Source organism: Heterodontus francisci, chromosome 8 (genome assembly GCF_036365525.1).
Source record: "Heterodontus francisci isolate sHetFra1 chromosome 8, sHetFra1.hap1, whole genome shotgun sequence".
Classification (NCBI taxonomy): domain Eukaryota; kingdom Metazoa; phylum Chordata; class Chondrichthyes; order Heterodontiformes; family Heterodontidae; genus Heterodontus; species Heterodontus francisci.
In genome coordinates, this window is record NC_090378.1 from 37,795,235 (window position 1) to 37,817,020 (window position 21,786).

The 21,786-nt window shown below is 45.2% G+C and overlaps 1 protein-coding gene across 2 annotated transcripts in view; it reads left to right on the forward strand.

The window, feature by feature from the left end:
* Positions 1-21,786, forward strand: part of kif2c (kinesin family member 2C) — a 104,627-nt gene that overhangs the window by 41,560 nt on the left and 41,281 nt on the right. For both annotated transcript variants that reach the window (XM_068036390.1, XM_068036391.1), the window contains exons 5-8: positions 5,458-5,565; positions 6,443-6,540; positions 10,449-10,547; positions 13,838-13,892. In XM_068036390.1, the coding sequence (XP_067892491.1) occupies positions 5,458-5,565; positions 6,443-6,540; positions 10,449-10,547; positions 13,838-13,892 (360 nt within the window). The remainder of the gene's footprint in view (positions 1-5,457; positions 5,566-6,442; positions 6,541-10,448; positions 10,548-13,837; positions 13,893-21,786) is intronic.

Below are 21,786 nucleotides of genomic sequence, written 5' to 3' on the forward strand. Positions count from 1 at the left end.
CCTGAGAAACAAGTTCAGGTGGTGGGGTGGAAGTTCAAAAGTGAAGGAAGATTTGAGAAGCTTGGATATTTTAGCCCAGAAACTGGTCAGGACGCTGTTTAAGCTTGAAAGGAACACTAGTTTAGAAGTGTTAGGGAATGTTTCCAGACAGTAGTCCATTTTAAAGGTGCTGTTCTTGGAATAACAATTAGATTGATGACTAGGAGCATCCTGGCCAGTTTAACTAAAACTAGTCATTCTGTATGGAGATGCTATCTACCAGCCTTTTGAGTAAATTTAGGAGCTAGTGGAGAATGTACTTGTATAAACGTGAGCTAAGGAAGGGGAAGAGGGTGCAGGTCTTTGGGCGGGGGGGGGGGGTCAAGGGAGCAGGGAGGGAAACTTGTCAAAAAAATGATGTGTAAAAGAACCTGATAAGTCTGTTTTTAAACTGGAAGGCTGAGAAAAGGAATTGGGCAGAGGGAGACAGTGTGATGAAACTCCCTGTTGAATTTCACAAGGCCACTCTTCAGAACAATTCATTGGCTGTTATTGTTGGGTTGAACAAAACTAAAATAAGCTCAAAGCTACAAAGTCTGGAATTTTACGGCCCCCCTCAAACCCCCACCCCCCACCAATGAGCAGGGTGGTGGTGGGGTGGGTGGTGTAAAATTGAGAGGGGGGGGGGGGTTCATTCCCGACCCTATCCCGCCCCCACTGCAATTTTACGCGGCAGTGAGAAATTACCCACCTGCCTTGGCCAATTACAGTCACCTTAAGGGCCTCCTGCCACTGCCACGGGTATTTTACACTTGGTGGCCAGATGGCAAAAGCCCCGAGAACCCTGCCTGGTAAAACCAGGCGACCTTCTTGCAGGGTTGGGGGTGGGGGACCCCCCCTGTCGGGTGGGGGACCCCCCCTCCTGATCGGACACCCTGTGCCCCACAGAGGGCCGCCCCTGAAACCACAGTGCACAACAATTTCTCCCCCGACAATTGATTTTGAATTTTTGCCATAGAAACATAGAAAATTTACGCCACTGAGGCCATTTGGCCCATTGTGCCTTGCCAGTCGAAAAGAGTTATCCAGCTTAATCCCACCTTTTCAGCTTTTTCTGTAACCTGTAGGTTACAGCATTCCCAAGTGTATATCCAAGTAATTTTTTAAATGTGAAGAGGGTTTCTGCCTCCACTCGTCCAGGCAGAGTGTTCTAGACCCGTACCACCCACTGGGCGAAAAAAAAATCTCAGCTCATCTAATCCTTCTACCAATTTTAAATCTATGTCCCCTGGTTGTTGACCTCTGTGCTAACAGAAATGCGTCCTTCATATCCACTCCAGCTAGGTCCCTCCATAACTTTTGTATACCTCCATTAAATCTCTCTCTTTTTCCTGTGTTCCAAAGAAACCAACACCAGCCTATCCAAAATAAAAGCAAAATACTGCGGATGCTGGAAATCTGAAATAAAAACAAGAAATGCTGGAACCACTCAGCAGGTCTGGCAGCATCTGTGAAAAGAGAAGCAGAGTTAACGTTTCGGGTCAGTGACCCTTCTTCGGAACTATCCAATCTTCCCTTATAGCTAAATTCTCCATTCCTGGCAACATCCTCATAAATCCCCTCTGCTCTCGCTCTAGTGTGATCACATCCTTCCTATATAGGGACCAGAACTGTATGCAATAATCTAGCTTCAGTGTAACTAATGGGTTTTTTAATACAGTTCTAGCATAGCCTCCCTGATCTTGTACTCTGCCTTGGCTAATAAAGGAAAGTATCCTGTAAGTTGCCTTAACCACCTGTCCTGCTACCTTCAGCGATTAGTAGAAATGCACTCCATGGTCCCTCAGTACTTCTCAGTATCCCACCATTTATGTGCATCCCATTGCGTTGTGTACTCTCTCCAAATGTATTACCTCACACTTCTTCAAATTGAATTTTTTGCCATTTTTATATTCACCTGACCAGTCCATTGATATCTTCCTGCAGTCTACAGCTTTCTTCCTCACTATCAAGCACATTGCCAATTTTTGTACCATCTAACTTCTTAATCATGCCCCCTACTTATAAGCCTGTCTAACTGACGTCCCATGAAAAGCAAGAGACCAAATTCTGAATCCTGCGGAACCCCACTGGGAAACTACCTTCCATCCATAAAAACACCCATCGACTATTAACCCTTTGCTTCCTGCCACTGAGTCAATTTTGGATCCAACTTTCCTCTTTACCTTCGATCCCGTGAGCTTTTAACTTTCTGACTGTCTGTCATGTGGAGCCTTGCCAAAATCCACGTAGACTACATCAAATACACTACCCTTATCGGCCCTTGTTGTTTCCTCAAAAAAAATCAATCCAGTTTGTCAGATAGAACCGTCCCTTAAGTCCATGCTTTGCTAAATGACAATTTACACTGTCTCAGGACTTTTCCAACAACTTGCTCACCATCAATGTTAGGCTGACTGACCTGTAATTACCTGGGCTATCCCAGCCTTTTTAAATAGTTGCAGTCCTCTGGCACGATGCCTGTAGCCAGAGAGGGTTGGAAAATGGTCAGAGCCTCTGCTTTTTCTTCCCTTAATTCTCTTAGATCAGGATACATTTCATCTGAGCCTGCAGATTTATCTACTTTTGAGGATGTGAAACACTTTAATGCCCTCTCTTTGCTCTCCTAATTTCTTTTTAATTGCAGCCCAGCACATTCTGTACTACTTTAGGCTTTTTGCAATATTGAACTTTTGATATCTGATACATGTTTTCCCTTTTTGCCTTATCCAACTCCGTGTACGCTCTTTGATACCTAAAAGATTCTAGATTTGGGAGTCCAACCCTTTTTTTCTTGGCAGGGACATAATTGTTATGAACCCTGTATCTCCTCTTTGAAATCCTCACACTGCTCTGACACTGATTTTTACTTTAAAGTAGTTTGCTTCCAGTCCAATTTGCTTAGTAAAATAGGCCTTTTCCCAATTTAAAACTTTTACTCTTAATCTACCTTTACCAAAGGAGCTTTTTTTTTGTAAAAGAAAGAAATGCCTCTTTAGTGTTGGTTGGAACTTCCTCAATGGATCAGTGAGTACCTGTGTCAGCAAATACTAGTCTTTTTCAATTCAAATCCAGTGGCGCAGTGGTTAGCACTGCAGCCTCACAGCTCCAGCGACCCGGGTTCTATTCTGGGTACTGCCTGTGCGGAGTTTGCAAGTTCTCCCTGTGACCGCGTGGGTTTTCACCGGGTGCTCCAGTTTCCTCCCACAGCCAAAAGACTTGCAGGTTGGTAGGTAAATTGGCCATTATAAATTGCCCCTAGTATAGGTAGGGGAGTATAGGGAAGGTGGGGATGTGGTGGGAACATGGGATTAGTGTAGGATTAAGATAAATGGGTGGTTGATGGTCGGCACAGACTCGGTGGGCCGAAGGGCCTGTTTCAGTGCTGTATCTCTAAATAAATAATTTTTTTAAAAAATCCTACTCCACCCTGCCCCTGACCCCAGTTCAGTGATGAAAAGAGTGAGTGTGGTTGCCAAGTGACATCAGATTAGGTTCACCTGTGACGTCTACCTTTTTATCTTCCCTAGTAGTTGAATAGCCTGCTGACATTTGAAGACCAGGTTCACAAATAATAAATTTAGATCCTGAATTTTAATCTCTTGCAGACCATAAGAGAATATGTCGTGACTTTATTGGACCATGTTGTTGCAATTTTACAACTAAAATCAATTTACACATGAAGCAACGTCAAATGATTGAGGTTTCCTAAAGGAAGCTACAACCCACATGAAAATAAACATTGAAATCCAACTGACCATTTGTCTGCAGGCAAACGGGGTTTGGAGAAGGGTTGGAGAACCAGTGAAGTCTTAATGCATGGAATCTAATGGAGCTTGTTTTATCTTTTTATTTGACACTGATGTTCCAGAACCTGTACTTGATTCTGATGACGTTGCAGGTAACATTACTCTCACCATTTAGTAAATGATGTTTGTTCTCTTACTCTCCCTCCTTCTCTCTCTCTCTCTCTCTCTCTCTCTCTCTCCCTCCCTCCTTCTCTCTCTCTCTCTCTCTCTCTCTCTCTCTCCCTCCTTCTCTCTCTCTCTCTCTCCCTCCTTCTCTCTCTCTCTCTCTCTCTTTCTCTCTCTCCCTCCTTCTCTCTTTCTCTCTCTCCCTCCTTCTCTCTTTCTCTCTCTCCCTCCTTCTCTCTTTCTCTCTCTCCCTCCTCTCTCTCTCTCTCTCTCTCCCTCCTTCTCTCTCTCTCTCTCTCTCTCTCTCTCTCTCTCCCTCCCTCCTTCTCTCTCTCTCTTTCCCCCCTCTCTCTCTCTCTCGCTCTCTCTTTTTTTTTCTTTCTTCCCCCCCTCTCACTCCTATAGAACAATGATTCTGAGCAGAGGTGATATATCTGGTGGTTTCAATGAGCTTCTGTCCTCATTAACTGTTTGAACGCCTCATTTAATTTGCATCTGGTACACTATAGATTTCATCATTGGACTGGACTGTGGTGTAAGGTACTATTCTAAATCTAGTGCACTGGCAAGTCCCGAAGAACCTAGACTTTCAGTGTTTTTTTTTCTTCAAGGGGAGCACTTTTCTTCCTCCTCCACTTCCACTTCTTCCCAATTTAAAGAATCGTTGGAGGTGGTCAGTTCTTTTAGCTGTAGCTAATGCTGCTCTTGGCTAACTGTCGAGGGGTAGAGCTACAACAACCCACGAGGAATGCAGTGCCAGTATCTTCAAACCTCATGAGAAGTTCCATGTTTTTAGCTCACTTCATTGTATTGATATCTAGCTTCACTGCAACTTTAGGACATGGGTTGAATCGCTTCTGTTGTAAGGTGTTCAGATGGCACGCATTGAGGGCACAAATCTCCCCATAATAGTGAGGGAGCTGGTGGAAAAGGAACATTTGAGTTGCTCGCCTTAATGGTGGCTAGCTTACAGTGGCATTGATAAGTGGCAGGGAGTGCTGGGAACAGGTGCTACAGTTTGGAAATAAAATGGGATTTGACTTCATTTTCTTCAAATAGAAGAGGTAATCAAAACTAAAGAAACCGACCTATCCTTTATTTTTCAGATATTGGCAAATGTGCATTTTCAGCATTTGTTTTTATATTTTTAGAACTATGTAAAGAATTGGTACCATGTTAAAATGGTTAAGGTTGCATGTTGAATCATTTTTAATCCTCTACATACCCAACAAAAAAGCATTTGAAAACCTATTAAAATGACTGAGGGATGAGTTTTTAAAGAAATCCTGGTTAGACTCTTGCTTTTTAATGCAGCCGGTGATTTTTGCCAGAAAATGCCACTGTCAATGCCCTGTAATCTGGTAGTAACTCTGGTTGACCTTTTATTTTTATGTCAAAACACTTGTATATTGCATGCTGCTTATTCACTGTTAAATATGAGTGGTCACTGGATTATTTGATTTGACTTTTATGATTTTTAAAGAGCAACAGGAAGATTGTAATTTAACACTTTATCCTCTTTAAGTACCACGCTCGACTCGTTCAAGGACACAAGCCACATTAGAGGTGCAAATTGTGCCAAATTCAAGACCATCTGAAGTAGAACCTGTAAACTGCAAGAACATTTCCACAGGTAAAGGGCACATCAGGGGCCCGACTCTTTTTCTTTCAAAATGAACACTTGAGGATTGTTGTAATTCTCCATACTCTACTCTGTTGGTTTGTCGCAGGTGAAAATGCCTGTCATATTATAGCTTTTTGAATAAATAATGTTTATTTCTCCCAGTAAGTCTTGTTTCATAATTTCTTAACAAAATGCTTGCCCTTGTGTCTTTCTTAAGTCTTGAATATGCTGTAGTTAAAAGAGATGGTAGATCAGTTTTGATCATGGCCCTGACATTGTCTTAATATGGCAATGGTCAGTGGGATTAAGCTGGTCAAGTGATCCCAAATGATGTTGGAAATGGGGATGGGTTACTTAGTCATTTACAGCACAGAAGGAGGCCATTCAACCCATTGAGTCCATGTCGGCAATGGTGCACATTTTTGTTCGCATGATATTTGGATTGTGGTTGACTTTGCCAATAAAACTATAGTGTTCTGTCACTCTCGAACATAATGGCATGTCTACAGTATTGCTTTCTACAATAAATGCTGTAACACAAATAAAACCCAGCTGGATGTCCTGAAATTTTTAGAGACATCTTTTGGAACAACTATGCAGGACAAATAAATTCCTTAAGTTCAAGAGGCATACTGTATCTATAAACTTCCACAGCCAGATTCATTTGTTTGAGTGTTAGGTGCCATTGTACATTGAGAGATGATAGGATGGGTGATAGGTTTAAAAAAAAAACACTACTGCACAATTACATGGTACTTGGAAAAGTGAGATTTGCATGCAGTCAGTATTAGTAAAAGCATGTTGTGAAGGTCAACCGAACACTTCTACTGGCTCAGGTCACTGGTAACTTATCTAGCAGTGAACAGACTTTTAAATTGTCTTGCAGGAAGAAAGTCAACCTGTGTAAGAGAAACTGAAAAGCTGAGGAAACAGCGTGAAGATCGGCGAACTCAGTTACACGAAATACGAGAAAAGCGTGGACAGGTAGGAGCCCATTCAAACAATAAATTGAGACATAGTTGAATAAATGCCATATTAGGTGGATCCTGCTCACCGCCTCTGGTCCACCTACTCAGCATCTATGCTCCAACACTCTGCTCCCCACCTGAAGTTAAAGACCAGTTCCAAGAGGAACTCCATAATATCATTAGTAGCATTCCCAATACCGAACATTTGTTCCTGCTGGGGGACTTTATTGCCAGGGTTGGGGGCGACCATGACTCATGGCCCTCCTGCCTTGGGCGCTATGGCAATGGAAGGATGAATGAGAATGACGAGAGACTGCTGGAGTTGTCTATCTATCACAACCTTTGCATCACCAACGTTCTTTCATACTAAACCCTGTCACCAGGTTTCTTGGAGGCACCAAGATCACATCGTTGGCATCAACTGGACCTCATCATCGCAAGGCGAGCCTCTTTAAACAGCATTCAAATCTCACGCAGCTTCCACATTGCAGACTGCGACACCGACCGCTCCTGGTGTGCAGCAAGGTTAGACTGAAACCAAAGAAGCTGCATCACTCCAAGCAGAAGGGCTGCCCGCGCATCAACACTAGCAGAATTTCTTATCCACAGTTGTTGCATAAGTTTCTAAATTCACTTGAAAAAGCCCTTCAAAACACTCCTACAGGGGATGCAGAGACCAAGTGGGCCCACATCAGAGGTGCCATCTATGACTCAGCAATGACCACCTATGGCAAACGTGTGAAGCAGAATACAGACAGGTTTCAATCTCACTTTGAAGAGCTGGAACCTGTCATAGCTGCTAAGCGCATTGCATTGTTGAACTACAAGAAAGCCCCCAGCGAGTTAACATCCGTAGCACTTAAAGCAGCCAGAAGCGCTGCACAAAGAACAGCTAGGCGCTGCGCAAATGACTAATGGCAACACCTATGCAGTCGTATTCAGCTGGCCTCCGACACCGGAAACATCCGAGGAATGTACGATGGCATTAAGAGAGCTTTTGGCCAACCATCAAGAAGATCGCCCCCTCTCAAGTCTAAATCAGGGGACACGATCACTGACCAACGCAAGCAAATGGACCGCTGGGTGGAGCACTACCTAGAACTGTACTCCAGTGAAAATGTCAGAGACCGCCCTCAACGCAGCCCAGTCTCTGCCAGTCATGGATGAGCTGAATGAACGGCCAACAAAATCGGAACTCGGTGATGCCATTGATTCTCTAGCAGTGGAAAAGCCCCTGGGAAGGACGGCATTACCCCTGAAATAATCAGAGTGCCAAGCCTGCTACACTTTCAGCACTCCACGATCTGCTCTCCTTGTGCTGGGATGAGGGGGAAGTACCACAGGACATGCGCGATGCCAATATCATCACCCTCTATAAAAACAAAGGTGACCGCGGTGACTGCAACAACTACCATGGAATCTCCTGCTCAGCATAGTGGGGAAAGTCTTCACTCAAGTCGTTTTAAACAGGCTGCAGAAGCTGGCTGAGCATGTCTACCCTGAGGCACAGTGTGGCTTTCGAGCAGAGAGATCCACCATTGTCATGCTGTTCTCCCTTCGCCAGCTACAGGAGAAATGCCACAAACAACAGATGCCCCTCTATGTTGCCTTCATCGATCTCACCAAAGTCTTTGACCCCTCGTCAGCAGACGTGGTCTCTTCAGACTACTAGCAAAGATCGGATGTCCACCAAAGCTACTAAGTATCATCACCTCATTCCATGACAATATGAAAGGCACAATTCAGCATAGCAGTGCCTCATCAGACCCCTTTCCTATCCTGAGTGGCGTGAAGCAGGGCTGTGATCTCACACCTACACTGTTTGGGATCGTCTTCTCCCTGCTGCTCTCGCATGCGTCCAAGTCTTCAGAAGAAGGAATTTTCCTCCACACAAGATCAGGTGGCAGGTTGTTCAACCTTGCCCATCTAAGAGCGAAGACCAAAGTACAGAAGGTCCTCATCGGGGAACTCCTGTTTGCTGACACTGCATTAACATCCCACACAGAAGAGTGTCTGCAGAGACTCATCGACAGGATTGCAGCTGCCTGCAACGAATTTGGCCTAATCATCAGCCTCAAAAAACGAACATCATGGGACAGGACGTCAGAAATGCTCCATCTATCAATGTCGGCAACCACGATGTGGAAGTGGTTCAAGAGTTCACCTACCTAGGCTTAATTATCACCAGCAACCTGTCTCTCGATGCAGAAATCAACAAGCGCACGGGAAAGGCGTCCGCTGCTATGTCCAGACTGGCCAACAGGGTGTGGGAAAATGGCGCACTGACATGAAACACAAAGTCCGAGTGTACTTGCTCTACGGCAGCGAGGCCTGGACAACGTATGTCAGCCAAGAGCGACGTCTCAATTCATTCCATCGTTGCTGCCTCCAGAGAATCCTTGGCATCAGGTGGCAGGACCGTATCTCCAACACAGAAGTCCTCAAGGCAGCTAACATCCCCAGTATATACACCTTGCTGAGCCAGTGGTGCTTGAGATGGCTTGGCCATGTGAGCCGCATGGAAGATGGCAGGATCCCCAAGGACACATTGTACAGCGAGCTCGTCACTGGTATCAGACCCACCGGCCATCCATGTCTCTGCTTTAAAGACGTCTGCAAACGTGAGTTCAAGTCCTGTGACATTGATCACAAGTCGTGGGAGTCAGTTGCGTGTGATCGCCAGAGCTGGCAGACAGCCATAAAGGCAGGGCTAAAGTGTGGCGAGTTAAAGACACTTAGCAGTTGGCAAGAAAAAAGACAGAAGCGCAAGGGGAGAGCCAACTGTGTAACAACCCCAACAACCAATTTTATCTGCAGCACCTGTGGAAGAGTCTGTCACTCTAGAATTGGCCTTTATAGCCACTCCAGGTGCTGCTTCACAAACCACTGACCACCTCCAGGCGCTTATCCATTGTCTCTCGAGACGAGGAGGCCAAAGAAGAAGGCGGTGGTGGACCCGATTGTTCTGTTTTATTGTTTTTCTAGTTTTTTTTTGAAGAATCAGCAATTCAAATGCTAGTTTTGTTTAGATGAAGGTTATCCATTTTAAATTTTAGAACTAAGAATCTTACGCTAACATTTGCAACTGTTTCTGTTTGGATTCCAGAAGTGTGAAATTATTTTTTAACAGCAAAAGGGTGTGTTGGGCATATGTTTGCCTATCATCATTTGGGAATGCATTTTTGGGTAGCACTGTGATATTAAGGTCTGTGTGTGCGTGTGTTTTCTCATCCTCTTCCTGGAGCAGTGCATAAGCTGCACAATATCCCAGTTGACGACACAAGTGAATCTTTCATGACTTACCTTGTAGGACTGGATGTAGCACATCAGGAAATTGTCTTTAGTTTGGTGCTTTTTTTTTTAATCCACCCCCACTCCACCACAACCCTCTTTCCCATTTCTTCCTTCCTGATTCAAAAATCTGGAATCCAGGCATCATAATTATGTCTATCTCAGTTCAAGTCTAAATATCGTCCACCAATCATATTGGGCAGTCTTGGTCCTTCACCTACATGGCCAATGGGTGACTGCAAGAGATTTTTGAGGTTTACCAGTCCCATATGTGACTGGATTAAAACTGCACCATGGTTGGCTCTGACTTCAATCGTGAAATAATGCATACAAAGCTGGCTTCTAATGGCTAAAGGTGGCCAGTATTAGCTGCCAAATGAAATTGAAAGCCATTCTCTTGACAACAAAGGTTTCCTGTAAATTTGTGCCTCTGTTCTAGCACTGATTTAGTAGTGCACTTTTTTTTTTCCAGCTCTTTCACTTCACTGCCTAATTTGCACATCACCTAATGTGGATTGTACACCTATTTTAGAAATGGTTAAATCAGTCTACTTTTGTTTACAAATAAATTAAACCATTTTAGTATCTACTACAAAGTATAGGCTTCAGTATAGTGTTTCTAAATTATTGCAGGACTATGACACAGCCAATCCAAACTGGGAATTCATGAAGATGATTGCAGAATTCAGAGCTACTTTAGACTGTTATCAACATCTCTCTACTACAGACCCTGTGAGTAATAATCTTGCATCATTCACATTGTACTCTGGAGGGGAGAAGTGCCCTTCTGCAACTAATAGTGAAATATAGTACGCTTGACAGTAAGCTTAATGAGTGAAGCCTATTCAAAATGGGGATGAGAGTGTGCTAACCTTGAGGCAAAATAAGAGACCTACTGTAATGAACCTGGCTGCTCATTGAGTGCTTAACATCTTTATTTTTGGCTCCAGGTAGACCTGCAGCTTTTTTTTCACAACTTTATTCACAATTGAAAGCTTGTCTGTAGGATGTTGAGTTGCAATTCAGTGCTTTTGTTTTCTGTTTCTCTTGTTTAGCATGTATTGCTGGACTCCTCCTGTAGTACCACTGCCCCACCCGGCCATCCAATTTGCTCTTGTTTTGATTTTAGGATCACTGGTCACTTCTTACTAAAAGTAATCTTTTAATGAATTAATTCAAGTTTCAAAAGTGTTTAGCAATCAATTTTGTTTTTAAATTGTAAAAACATTCTTCATAACTATGTAAAACATCCCATTGCTTGACTTTTCAAGCTTAAGATTCCTGCACTTGTGCTTATTAGTGAAAATCAGAAGTGAGATTTTGTTCCTGTGCCAATGCCTTTCAATCTTTAAATTATAGGTAAGCTAGTTGAGTTTAGTCGAAAAGAGAATCTCTGGATAAGTAAGGATGGGAAACTATGCTTGCACATGTAAACTGTGTTTTTGTTTTGAATTGGTGTTATCCTCTGGGTTTTGTTGAATTAATTCAATTTAAACAAAACAATATGGTGAAGGGTAGGACCAAGATGTCAAGGGATATAGAGGCTTATGGCAGATTCAGAGTGATGAAAACACCAGAGGCATTAGTTGAGTATAGAAAGTGTAGGGGAGTACTTAAAAAATTAATTAGGAGAGCGAAGAGGGGACATGAAAAAACACTGGCGGGCAAGATAAAGGAAAATCCTAAGGCGTTTTATAAGTATATTAAGGGCAAGAGGATAACCAGGGAAAGAGTAGGGCCCATTCGGGACCAAAGTGGCAATGTGTGTGTGGAGCCGGAGGACATGGGTGAGGTTTTAAATGATTACTTTTCATCTGTTTTCACTGTGGAGAATGACTATGTAGGTGTAGAGATCAGAGAGGGGGTTTGTGATCTACTTGAACATATTAGCATTGAAAGGGAGGAAGTATTAGCTGTTTTAGCGGGCTTAAAAGTGGATGAATCCCCAGGCCCGGATGAGATGTATCCCAGGTTATGTGAGGCAAGGGAGGAGATTGCAAGGGCTCTGACACATTTTCAAATGTTCTGACCACAGGAGAGGTACCAAAGGATTGGAGGACAGCGAATGTGGTACCATTATTTAAGAAGGGTAGCAGGGATAAACCAGGTAATTGCAGGCCGGTGAGTCTAACATCAGTGGTTGGGAAACTATTGGAAAAAAAATTCTGGAGGGACAGGATTAATCCCCACTTGGAGAGGCAGGGATTAATCCGGGATAGTCAGCATGGCTTTGTCAAGGGAAGATCGTGACTGACTAACTTGATTGAATTTTTCGAGGCGGTGACTGTAGATGAGGGTAAAGCAGTTGATGTAGTCTATATGGACTTCAGTAAAGCTTTTGATAAGGTCCCGCATGGGAGATTGGTTAAGAAGGTAAGAGCCCACGGGATCCAGGGCAATTTGGCAAATTGGATCCAAAATTGGCTTAGTGGCAGGAGGCAGAGGGTGATGGTCGAGGGTTGTTTTTGCGAGTGGAAGCCTGTGACCAGTGGTGTACCGCAGGGATCCGTGCTGGGACCCTTGCTGTTTGTAGTGTACATTAATGATTTTAGATGTGAATGTAGGAGGTATGATCAGTAGGTTCGCAGATGACATGAAATTGGTGGTGTCGTAAATAGTGAGGAAGAAAGCCTTCGATTACAGGACGATCTAGATGGGCCTAGCTGTGGCAAGTGGAATTTAATCCGGAAAAGTGTGAGGTGATGCATTTTGGGAGGACCAACAAGGCAAGGGAATATACAATGGATGGTAGGACCCTAGGAAGTACAGAGGGTCAGAGGGACCTTGGTGTACTTGTCCATAGATCACTGAAGGCAGCAGCACAGGTAGATAAGGTGGTTAGGAAGGCATATGGGATACTTGCCTTTATTAGCCGAGGCATAGAATATAAGAGCAGGGAGGTTATAATGGAGCTGTATAAAACGACAGTTAGGCCATAGCTGGAGTACTGTGTACAGTTCTGGGCATCACACTATAGGAAGGATGTGATTGCACTGGAGAGGGTGCAGAGGAGATTCACTAGGATGTTGTCTGGGCTGGAGCATTTCAGCTATGAAGAGACACTGAAAAGGTTAGAGTTGTTTTCTCTAGAGCAGAGAAGGCTGAGGGGAGATATGATTGAGGGAGACAAAATTATGAGGGGCATTGATAGGTTAGATAGGAAGAAACCTTTTCCCTTAGCGGTGGGGTCAGTAACCAGGGGACATAAATTTAAGGTAAGGTGCAGGAGGTTTAGAGGGGATTTGAGGAAAAAAAATTTCACCCAGAGGGTGGTTGGAATCTAGAACGCACTGCCTGAAGAAGTGGTAGAGGCAGGGACCCTCACAACATTTAAGAAGTATTTAGATGAACACTTGAAACGACATAGCATACAAGGCTACAGGCCAAGTGCTAGAAAATGGGATTAGATTAGTTAGGTGCTTGATGGCTAGCACGGGCACGATGGGCCGAGTGGCCTGTTTCTGTGCTGTATAATTCTGACTCTATGACTCTAATATTATACAGCTGTTTAACTCAAGTGCATTTTGATCAGGATAAGCTATGGTTCAGTTTGCTTTTTTTTAAAAAAAAAGTATTGTCTCTCGAAGCAAAATTCTGCACGAATTCTTAATTTTGTGTATAGAGGTGATGCAGGCAAACCTATGAATTTCTGCTGTGGGAAGACCAGTACTTTTGGTGTTGCTTTTGATCTGACTTGTTAATCATGTAACTTTCTAGAAATTGCACAGTGCTAGTTTCAGGCTGATTTTTAAAGTATTGGAATTTCTGGAAGCTGACCTTTTTCAACAGTGACCTTTCTGCAGTTCAAAGTGGGTACCACTGTGGTGCAGACAGCTGCCCTGTTTCATTTATACTTGGTTTCATATGGTGATGTGTGATTTTGATTCCATTCCAGAACTGGAAATTTCATTGTAATCAAGATAAATAAATAATGGAAATAACATTACAACACACAAGATTTTGCTGCACTAGCTTAACAGTGGAGTGGATTTATCATTTAAATTACCTTTCAACTCTTTCAGATTGAGCTGCACAAAATATGTGTCTGTGTCCGAAAACGACCACTCAGCAAAAAAGGTGTGTTGTCAGACATAACTGCTGAATTATAGAATTTTCTTACATCTTTGCAGCACTGTGCTATGCCTGTGGTGTTTGAAGAGCACAAAATGTATAGTTCCTCAGCCTTTTTGTATATGGGACAGAGGAAGAGTGGAATTGAGTCCAGTTTCTGCCCCATGTGCCTCTTTCAGCAATTTATAGTAATAAGCAGAAACCAAAAATGTCAAAAGTCAATCTGCAGTATGATCTATCTACTTGCACAAGAAATTGCATTATTGTAGTTTCAGAATGATTTTTGCTTTTCCCCATTTTGATTTCAATAATCTCCCTGATCAACACCTGCCATTACTCCAGAGGTGGTTGTCATTAGGAAGCAGTCTAATTAGACCAAATCATACTAGGAAAAATAACACCAAGTTCACAATGTGTACCATTATTAACATGCGCATCAGCCAGCAAGTCTGGGGGAAGAGCAGATATGTTGAGTTGCGAATCTCCATAACTTGAGTCAATTTATGCCATTTGCCTTGCATAAATGGCACCTCACTCTAGGCCATTCTTTTATTTTTAAGAACTGACCTGAATTTGTATGTTAATTGCTCATTAAACTTTTTTCAGAAGAAAATTGGGGCCTGTGCTTAACAGTAATGGTATCATTTTAACAATGTGATTGATTGCCATTGCATTAACAAGTATCAATCTCTCTCAGATCAAAGGAAGCAAATTAAACTGAATCTCATTTACAGTGTATTTACTGCATGCAGGAACAAGTTTTTTTTAAAATTTTGTTTGTCTCTCTTTTTAATCCAGTCTTTTCATCTCTCTCTCTCTCTCTCACCCTCTCTCTCTTCTTGCTCTATTGTTCCTGTTTCTTAATCCTGAAATTACATTGGTTAAGCAGATAGACTGTTGGTCTTGTTCATTAAGGTTCCAGATGCCTCATTGCCCCATGATCAGTGCATACTTGTAACAAATTGTATTCAAGCTGAAGGGTGCAGTAAAAGTGTTGGCATGCACCATTCCAGTAAGATTTGGTGCATTGTTTCACCATGTGGAGATTAGTAATTTTGAACTGATACTTCAAGTATGAGCAGGCAGTTAACATCCTCCCTTCCATATACTGGATCGTGATGCACTAGTTTGCAACTCTTGCATGTAAAATTCTGAGCTGCTGTCACCGCTCAGTCCCTTTAGGTAATGGAACCAGCACTTTTAAAGAACCAGAGTAATCTTTCATGGTACTTTAGCAGGAGAGAAATCTTCCAATTGGTTTCAGCAATTAAAAACTAAACGTGTCCAACAAATTTGCATGGCAAATCCTTGCTTGTTTCAAGTAAAATCAAGCTGAGATACAGATTTCAGTCATCCAGTCATGGTAATTAAGGGAACACTCTCTAAATTAACAATTTATAGAGCATTATATATGTCCTGTACACAAAAGCAGGGCAAATCCAACTCTGCCAATTACTGCCCTATCAGTCGACTCTTGATCATCAGCAAAGTGATGAAAGTGGTCGTCGACAGTGCTATCAAGCAGCAGTTGCTCAGTAAAAGACTATTCACTGACGCTCTGTTCGGGTTCCACCAGGCCCGCTCCGCTCCTGACCTCATTACAGCCTTGGTCCCAACATGGACAAAAGAGCTGAATTCAAGAGGTGAAGTGAGAATGAATGCCCTTGACATCAATGCAGCATTTGACAGAGTATGGCATCAAGGAACCCTTAGTGAAACTGGAGTCAATGGGAATTGGTTAGGGGGAGGGGGGCCTTTCCACTGGTTGAAGTCATACCTAGCACAAAGAAAGATGGCTGTGGTTGTTGGTCAATCATCTCCGGACTAGGAGATCACTGCAAGAGTTCCTCAGGATACTGTCCTAGGCCTAACCATCTTCAGCTGCTTCATCAATCACCTTCCCTCCATCATAAGATCAGAAGTGGGGATGTCTGCTGATGATTGCACAATGTTCACTATTTGCAACTCCTCACTGAAGCAGCGAGTATCCACACACAGCAAGACCTGGACAACATCCAGGCTTGGGCTGATAAGTGGCAAGTAACATTCACACCACACAAGTGCCTGGTAATGACCATTTCCAACAAAAGAGGATCTAACCATCTACCCTTGATGTTGAATGGAGTTACCATCGCTAAATTCCCCGCTATCAACATCCAGGGGTCTACCATTGACCAGAAACTGAACTAGACCAGCTGCATAAATACTGTGGCTACAAGAGCAGGTCAGAGGCTGGAAATTCTGCAAAGAGTAACTCACCACCTGTCTTCCCAATACCTGTCTACCATCTGCAAGGCCCAAGTCAGGAGTGTGATGGAATACTCTCCTCTTGCCTGGAAGGGTGCAGCTCCAACACTGAAGATGTTAGACACCATCCAGGGCAAAGCAGCCCACTTGATTGGCACCCTATCAACCACCTTCAACATTCACTTCCTTCACCAATCTGGCACATTGGCAGCAGTGTGTACTGTCTACAATATGTGCTGTGGCAACTTACCAAGGCTCCTTCAACAATACCTTCCAAACCTATGAACTCTACCACCTAGAAGGACAAGGGCAGCTGGTGCGTGGAAACACCACCTGCAAGTTCCCCTCCAAGCCACACATCATCCTGACTTGGAATTATATCGCCATTCCTTCACTGTGGCTGGGTCAAGATCCTGCTGGGTCAAGATCCTGGAACACTCTTAACAGCGCTGTTGTTGTACATACCACAAGAGCTGCAGCGGTTCAAGAGGCAGCTCACCACCACCTTCTCCAGGGCAATTAGGAATGGGTAATAAATGCTGGCCTAGCCAGTGACACCCACATCCCATGAATGAATTAAAAAATTTAGATCTAATTTTTTTTTTTTATTAATGGGATGTGAATGTTGCTGCCAAGGCCAGCATCTATTGCCCTTGAGGTGGGGGTGGTGAGCCACCTCCTTGAATTGCTACAGTCCTTGTGTTGTAGGTACACACTCAAGGCTGTTGGGGAGTGAGTTCCAGGATTTTGACCCAGTGACAATGAAGGAACGGCAATATATTTCTAATTCAGAGTGGTGTGTGGCTTGGAACTTTGCATGTGATGGTGTTCCCTGCGCGTCTGCTGCCTTTGTCCTTCTAGGTGACAGAGGTTGCAGGTTTGGAAGGTGCTGTCGAAGGAACCTTGGAAAATTGCTGCAGTGTCTCTTGTAGATGGCATATGCTGCTGCCATTGTGCAGCAATGGTGGAGTGAATTAATGTTTAAGTTGATGAATGGGGCGCTGATCAAGCGGGCTGCTTTTCCTGGATGGTATTGAGCTTCTTGAGTGTTATTGGAGCTGCACCCATCCAGGTAAGTGGGGTGTATTCCATCCCATGCCTGACTCAGGTCTTGTGGTTGGTGGACAGACTTTGGGGATTCAGGAGGTGAGATACTCGCTGCTGAATCTTCAGCCTCTGACCAGCCCTTGTAGCCGTAATATTTATATGGCTGGATCAGACAAGTTTCTGGTCAGTGGTAATGCCATTGAATGCCATGGGAAGGTGATTAGATTCTGTCTGTTGGCGATGGTCATTGCCTGCCACTTGTGTGGCATGAATGTTACTTGCCACTTACTGGCTCAAGCCTAAATGCTGTCCAGGTCTTGCTGTATGCGGATACAGACTGCATCAGTGTGAGGGGTTATGAATTGTACTGAAAGCTGTGGAATCACGAGCAAACATCCCCTCTTCTGATGGAGGGAAGGTCATTGCTGAAGCAGCTGAAGATGTTTGGGCCTAGGACACTAAAAATTTGTAGTTTGACAAAACTGTGTTCACCCGTACCCTGAATGTCATGGAGAAGGGCCTATGCCATGATATGTTCTGTATCTTTTCTGTGGGTAAATTAGTAATCTTCAACCGAAGATGTACTTTACTTACTATGTCTACACGCTACCCACTACCTTTCAAGATGGCTCCTGGGCTGGAAGCTCCCTAGGAAGCTCCCTTGCTGTTCAACTCTATCCATGGCCATCTGCTCCCATCCCTAACGTTTTCTCCCCCAATCTGCCCTCTTAAACTGTTTAAATTCCCCTGGCTCTTTAAATCAGTTCATTTTAGCCCTATCTAAAAGTTAACAGTTAGTTTAGTGTATGTTACCTGGGCCCACTGCCCTCCCCCAGCCACACCTGCTCTTTGTTTTCTCAATGAAATTGATCCGGATGAAACTGACGAGCTCAGCTGCCGATACTTTAATCTCCGATCCTGCTGTCTTCACAGTCCAGAGTGTCTGCAGCCACGGCATGCGGTAAGTCCATTGAGGTGTAGAAGGAGCTGCGGGACCCGAGAGAAGTCCTGTGAAAAGGTGCCCCGAACACCCAAAACATCCACGAACGGCCCCCCCCGGCCGCAACTTCAAAGCGCCCGCGGGAGATGGCTCGGAGAGCATCTGCAGCGCACTGTCGGCAATGCTGCATGCCTTTATTTAAACCACTGCAAAAAAAAACCCTTAGCAAATGTAATCACCTCTAAGTCTGCCAAATGATGCTTCACCTCCCGAAGGACGTGGATGAGCTTTCCGGACGTCGATGGTGGGCACTGAGGAAATGGCTTATTACCTGCACCAGATTCCACCCCCCCTTCCACCCGCCCCCCCCCCTCGCACCATCTTCACCCCGCACCCCCTTCCCCTGCACCCCCCCCCACCCCCTCCCTCTACCCCTCCCCCTTGCATCCCCTCCTCCCACCGGCACCATCCTACACCTGTGTAGGGGCCCCAACAACCCCACTGCCTTGTGGGCGTCTCGGGAGAGACCAAGGCTAAGGGAGTAAACCCTAACAGAAAATCCGGAGCAGAACCCCGTAGGCGGTCATGTGTCACCTTTGGCATGTTTCTGGCAGTTCCTGCAGCCATACTGGTGCCAAACGTCGTGTCCTGCACTCCTTTGGACCCCACCAGAAAGGCCGAGAGGGGGGTTTTGACGACTGGGCAACTCTCAACCTCCATAAATTTGCCCAGGCATGCGCCATGGAGAGGTCACTCCATAGTTGCCTCACAGCGACTAAAACAACACGGAAGGCAGCAGTTACGGGTTATAAGTCCAGATAAATTGGCGTAGAAACTGGGCGCCACGGGTTGCCTTTGTCGGTGGGAGAGGTCATTGCACCTCACTGGACAGCTACCGCCCGCCTCAAACCGGGCAGCCCCCGGTCAATAAGGTTCTGTCCCGCCACAGTCTGCCTGCTTCAATGGGTGCTTGGAGCTCAGGGTCATTGCCCGAAAGGTGGACTGATACACCGCACCAAACAACATGAAAAAAGGAAAGAAGGTACCAGCCCTTCGCTTTGCAAGCTGGAACGTCAGAACTATGTGTCCTGGCCTGTCGGAAGACCTTACACAAATCAACGATTCTCGGAAGACCGCCATCATTAACAACGAGCTCAGTAGATTCAATGTGGACATTGCAGCACTTCAGGAGACTCACCTCCCCGCGAGTGGCTCTCTAGCAGAGCAAGACTACACCTTCTTTTGGCAGGGCAGGGATCCTGAAGAACCAAGACAGCATGGAGTGGGCTTCGCCATCAGAAACTCCTTGCTCAGCATGATAGAGCCTCCCTCAAATGGCTCGGAACGCATACTGTCCATCCGACTGCTCACCACCTCTGGTCCAGTACACCTACTCAGCATCTATGCTCCAACATTCTGCTCCCCACCTGAAGCTAAAGACCAGTTCTATGAACAACTCCATAACATCATTAGCAGCATCCCCAACACCGAACACCTATTCCTGCTGGGGGACTTTAATGCCAGGGTTGGGGCCGACCATGACTCATGGCCCTCCTGCCTTGGGCGCTATGGCGTTGGAAGGATGAATGAGAATGGGCAGAGACTGCTTGAGTTGTGTACCTATCATAACCTCTGCATCACCAACTCGTTCTTTCACACTAAACCCTGTCACCAGGTTTCATGGAGGCACCCAAGATCACGTCGTTGGCACCAGCTAGACCTCATTGTCACAAGGCGAGCCGCCTTAAACAGTGTTCAAATCACACGCAGCTTCCACAGTGCGGACTGCGACACCGACCACTCCCTGGTGTGCAGCAAGGTTAGACTCAGACCAAAGAAGTTGCATCATTCCAAGCAGAAGGGCCACCCGCGCATCAACACGAGCAGAATTTCTCACCCACAGCTGTTACAAAAATTTCTAAATTCACTTGTAACAGCCCTTCAAAACACTCCCACAGGGGATGCTGAGACCAAGTGGGCCCACATCAGAGACGCCATCTATGAGTCAGCTTTGACCACCTACGGCAAAAGTGCGAAGAGAAATGCAGACTGGTTTCAATCTCATAATGAAGAGCTGGAACCTGTCATAGCCGCTAAGCGCATTGCACTTTTGAACTACAAGAAAGCCCCCAGCGATTTAACATCCGCAGCACTTAAAGCAGCCAGAAGTACTGCACAAAGAACAGCTAGGCGTTGCGCAAACGACTACTGGCAACACCTATGCAGTCATATTCAGCTGGCCTCAGACACCGGAAACATCAGAGGAATGTATGATGGCATGAAGAGAGCTCTTGGGCCAACCATCAAGAAGATCGCCCCCCTCGAGTCTAAATCAGGGGACATAATCACTGACCAACGCAAACAGATGGACCGCTGGGTTGAGCACTACCTAGAACTGTACTCCAGGGAGAATGCTGTCACTGAGACTGCCCTCAATGCAGCCCAGCCTCTACCAGTCATGGATGAGCTGGACATACAGCCAACCAAATCAGAACTCAGTGATGCCATTGATTCCCTAGCCAGCGGAAAAGCCCCTGGGAAGGACAGCATTACCCCTGAAATAATCAAGAGTGCCAAGCCTGCTATACTCTCAGCACTACATGAACTGCTATGCCTGTGCTGGGACGAGGGAGCAGTACCCCAGGACATGCGCGATGCCAACATCATCACCCTCTATAAAAACAAAGGTGACCGCGGTGACTGCAACAACTACCGTGGAATCTCCCTGCTCAGCATAGTGGGGAAAGTCTTTGCTCGAGTCGCTCTGAACAGGCTCCAGAAGCTGGCCGAGCGCGTCTACCCTGAGGCACAGTGTGGCTTTCGTGCAGAGAGATCGACTATTGACATGCTGTTCTCCCTTCGTCAGATACAGGAGAAATGCTGTGAACAACAGATGCCCCTCTACATTGCTTTCATTGATCTCACCAAAGCCTTTGACCTCGTCAGCAGACGTGGTCTCTTCAGACTACTAGAAAAGATCGGATGTCCACCAAAGCTACTAAGTATCATCACCTCATTCCATGACAATATGAAAGGCACAATTCAACATGGTGGCTCCTCATCAGAGCCCTTTCCTATCCTGAGTGGTGTGAAACAGGGCTGTGTTCTCGCACCCACACTTTTTGGGATTTTCTTCTCCCTGCTGCTTTCACATGCGTTCAAATCCTCTGAAGAAGGAATTTTCCTCCACAAGATCAGGGGGCAGGTTGTTCAACCTTGCCCGTCTAAGAGCGAAGTCCAAAGTACGGAAAGTCCTCATCAGAGAACTCCTCTTTGCTGACGATGCTGCTTTAACATCTCACACTGAAGAATGCCTGCAGAGTCTCATCGACAGGTTTGCGTCTGCCTGCAATGAATTTGGCCTAACCATCAGCCTCAAGAAAACGAACATCATGGGGCAGGATGTCAGAAATGCTCCATCCATCAATATTGGCGACCACGCTCTGGAAGTGGTTCAAGAGTTCACCTACCTAGGCTCAACTATCACCAGTAACCTGTCTCTAGATGCAGAAATCAACAAGCGCATGGGTAAGGCTTCCACTGCTATGTCCAGACTGGCCAAGAGAGTGTGGGAAAATGGCGCACTGACACGGAACACAAAAGTCCGAGTGTATCAGGCCTGTGTCCTCAGTACCTTGCTCTATGGCAGCAAGGCCTGGACAACGT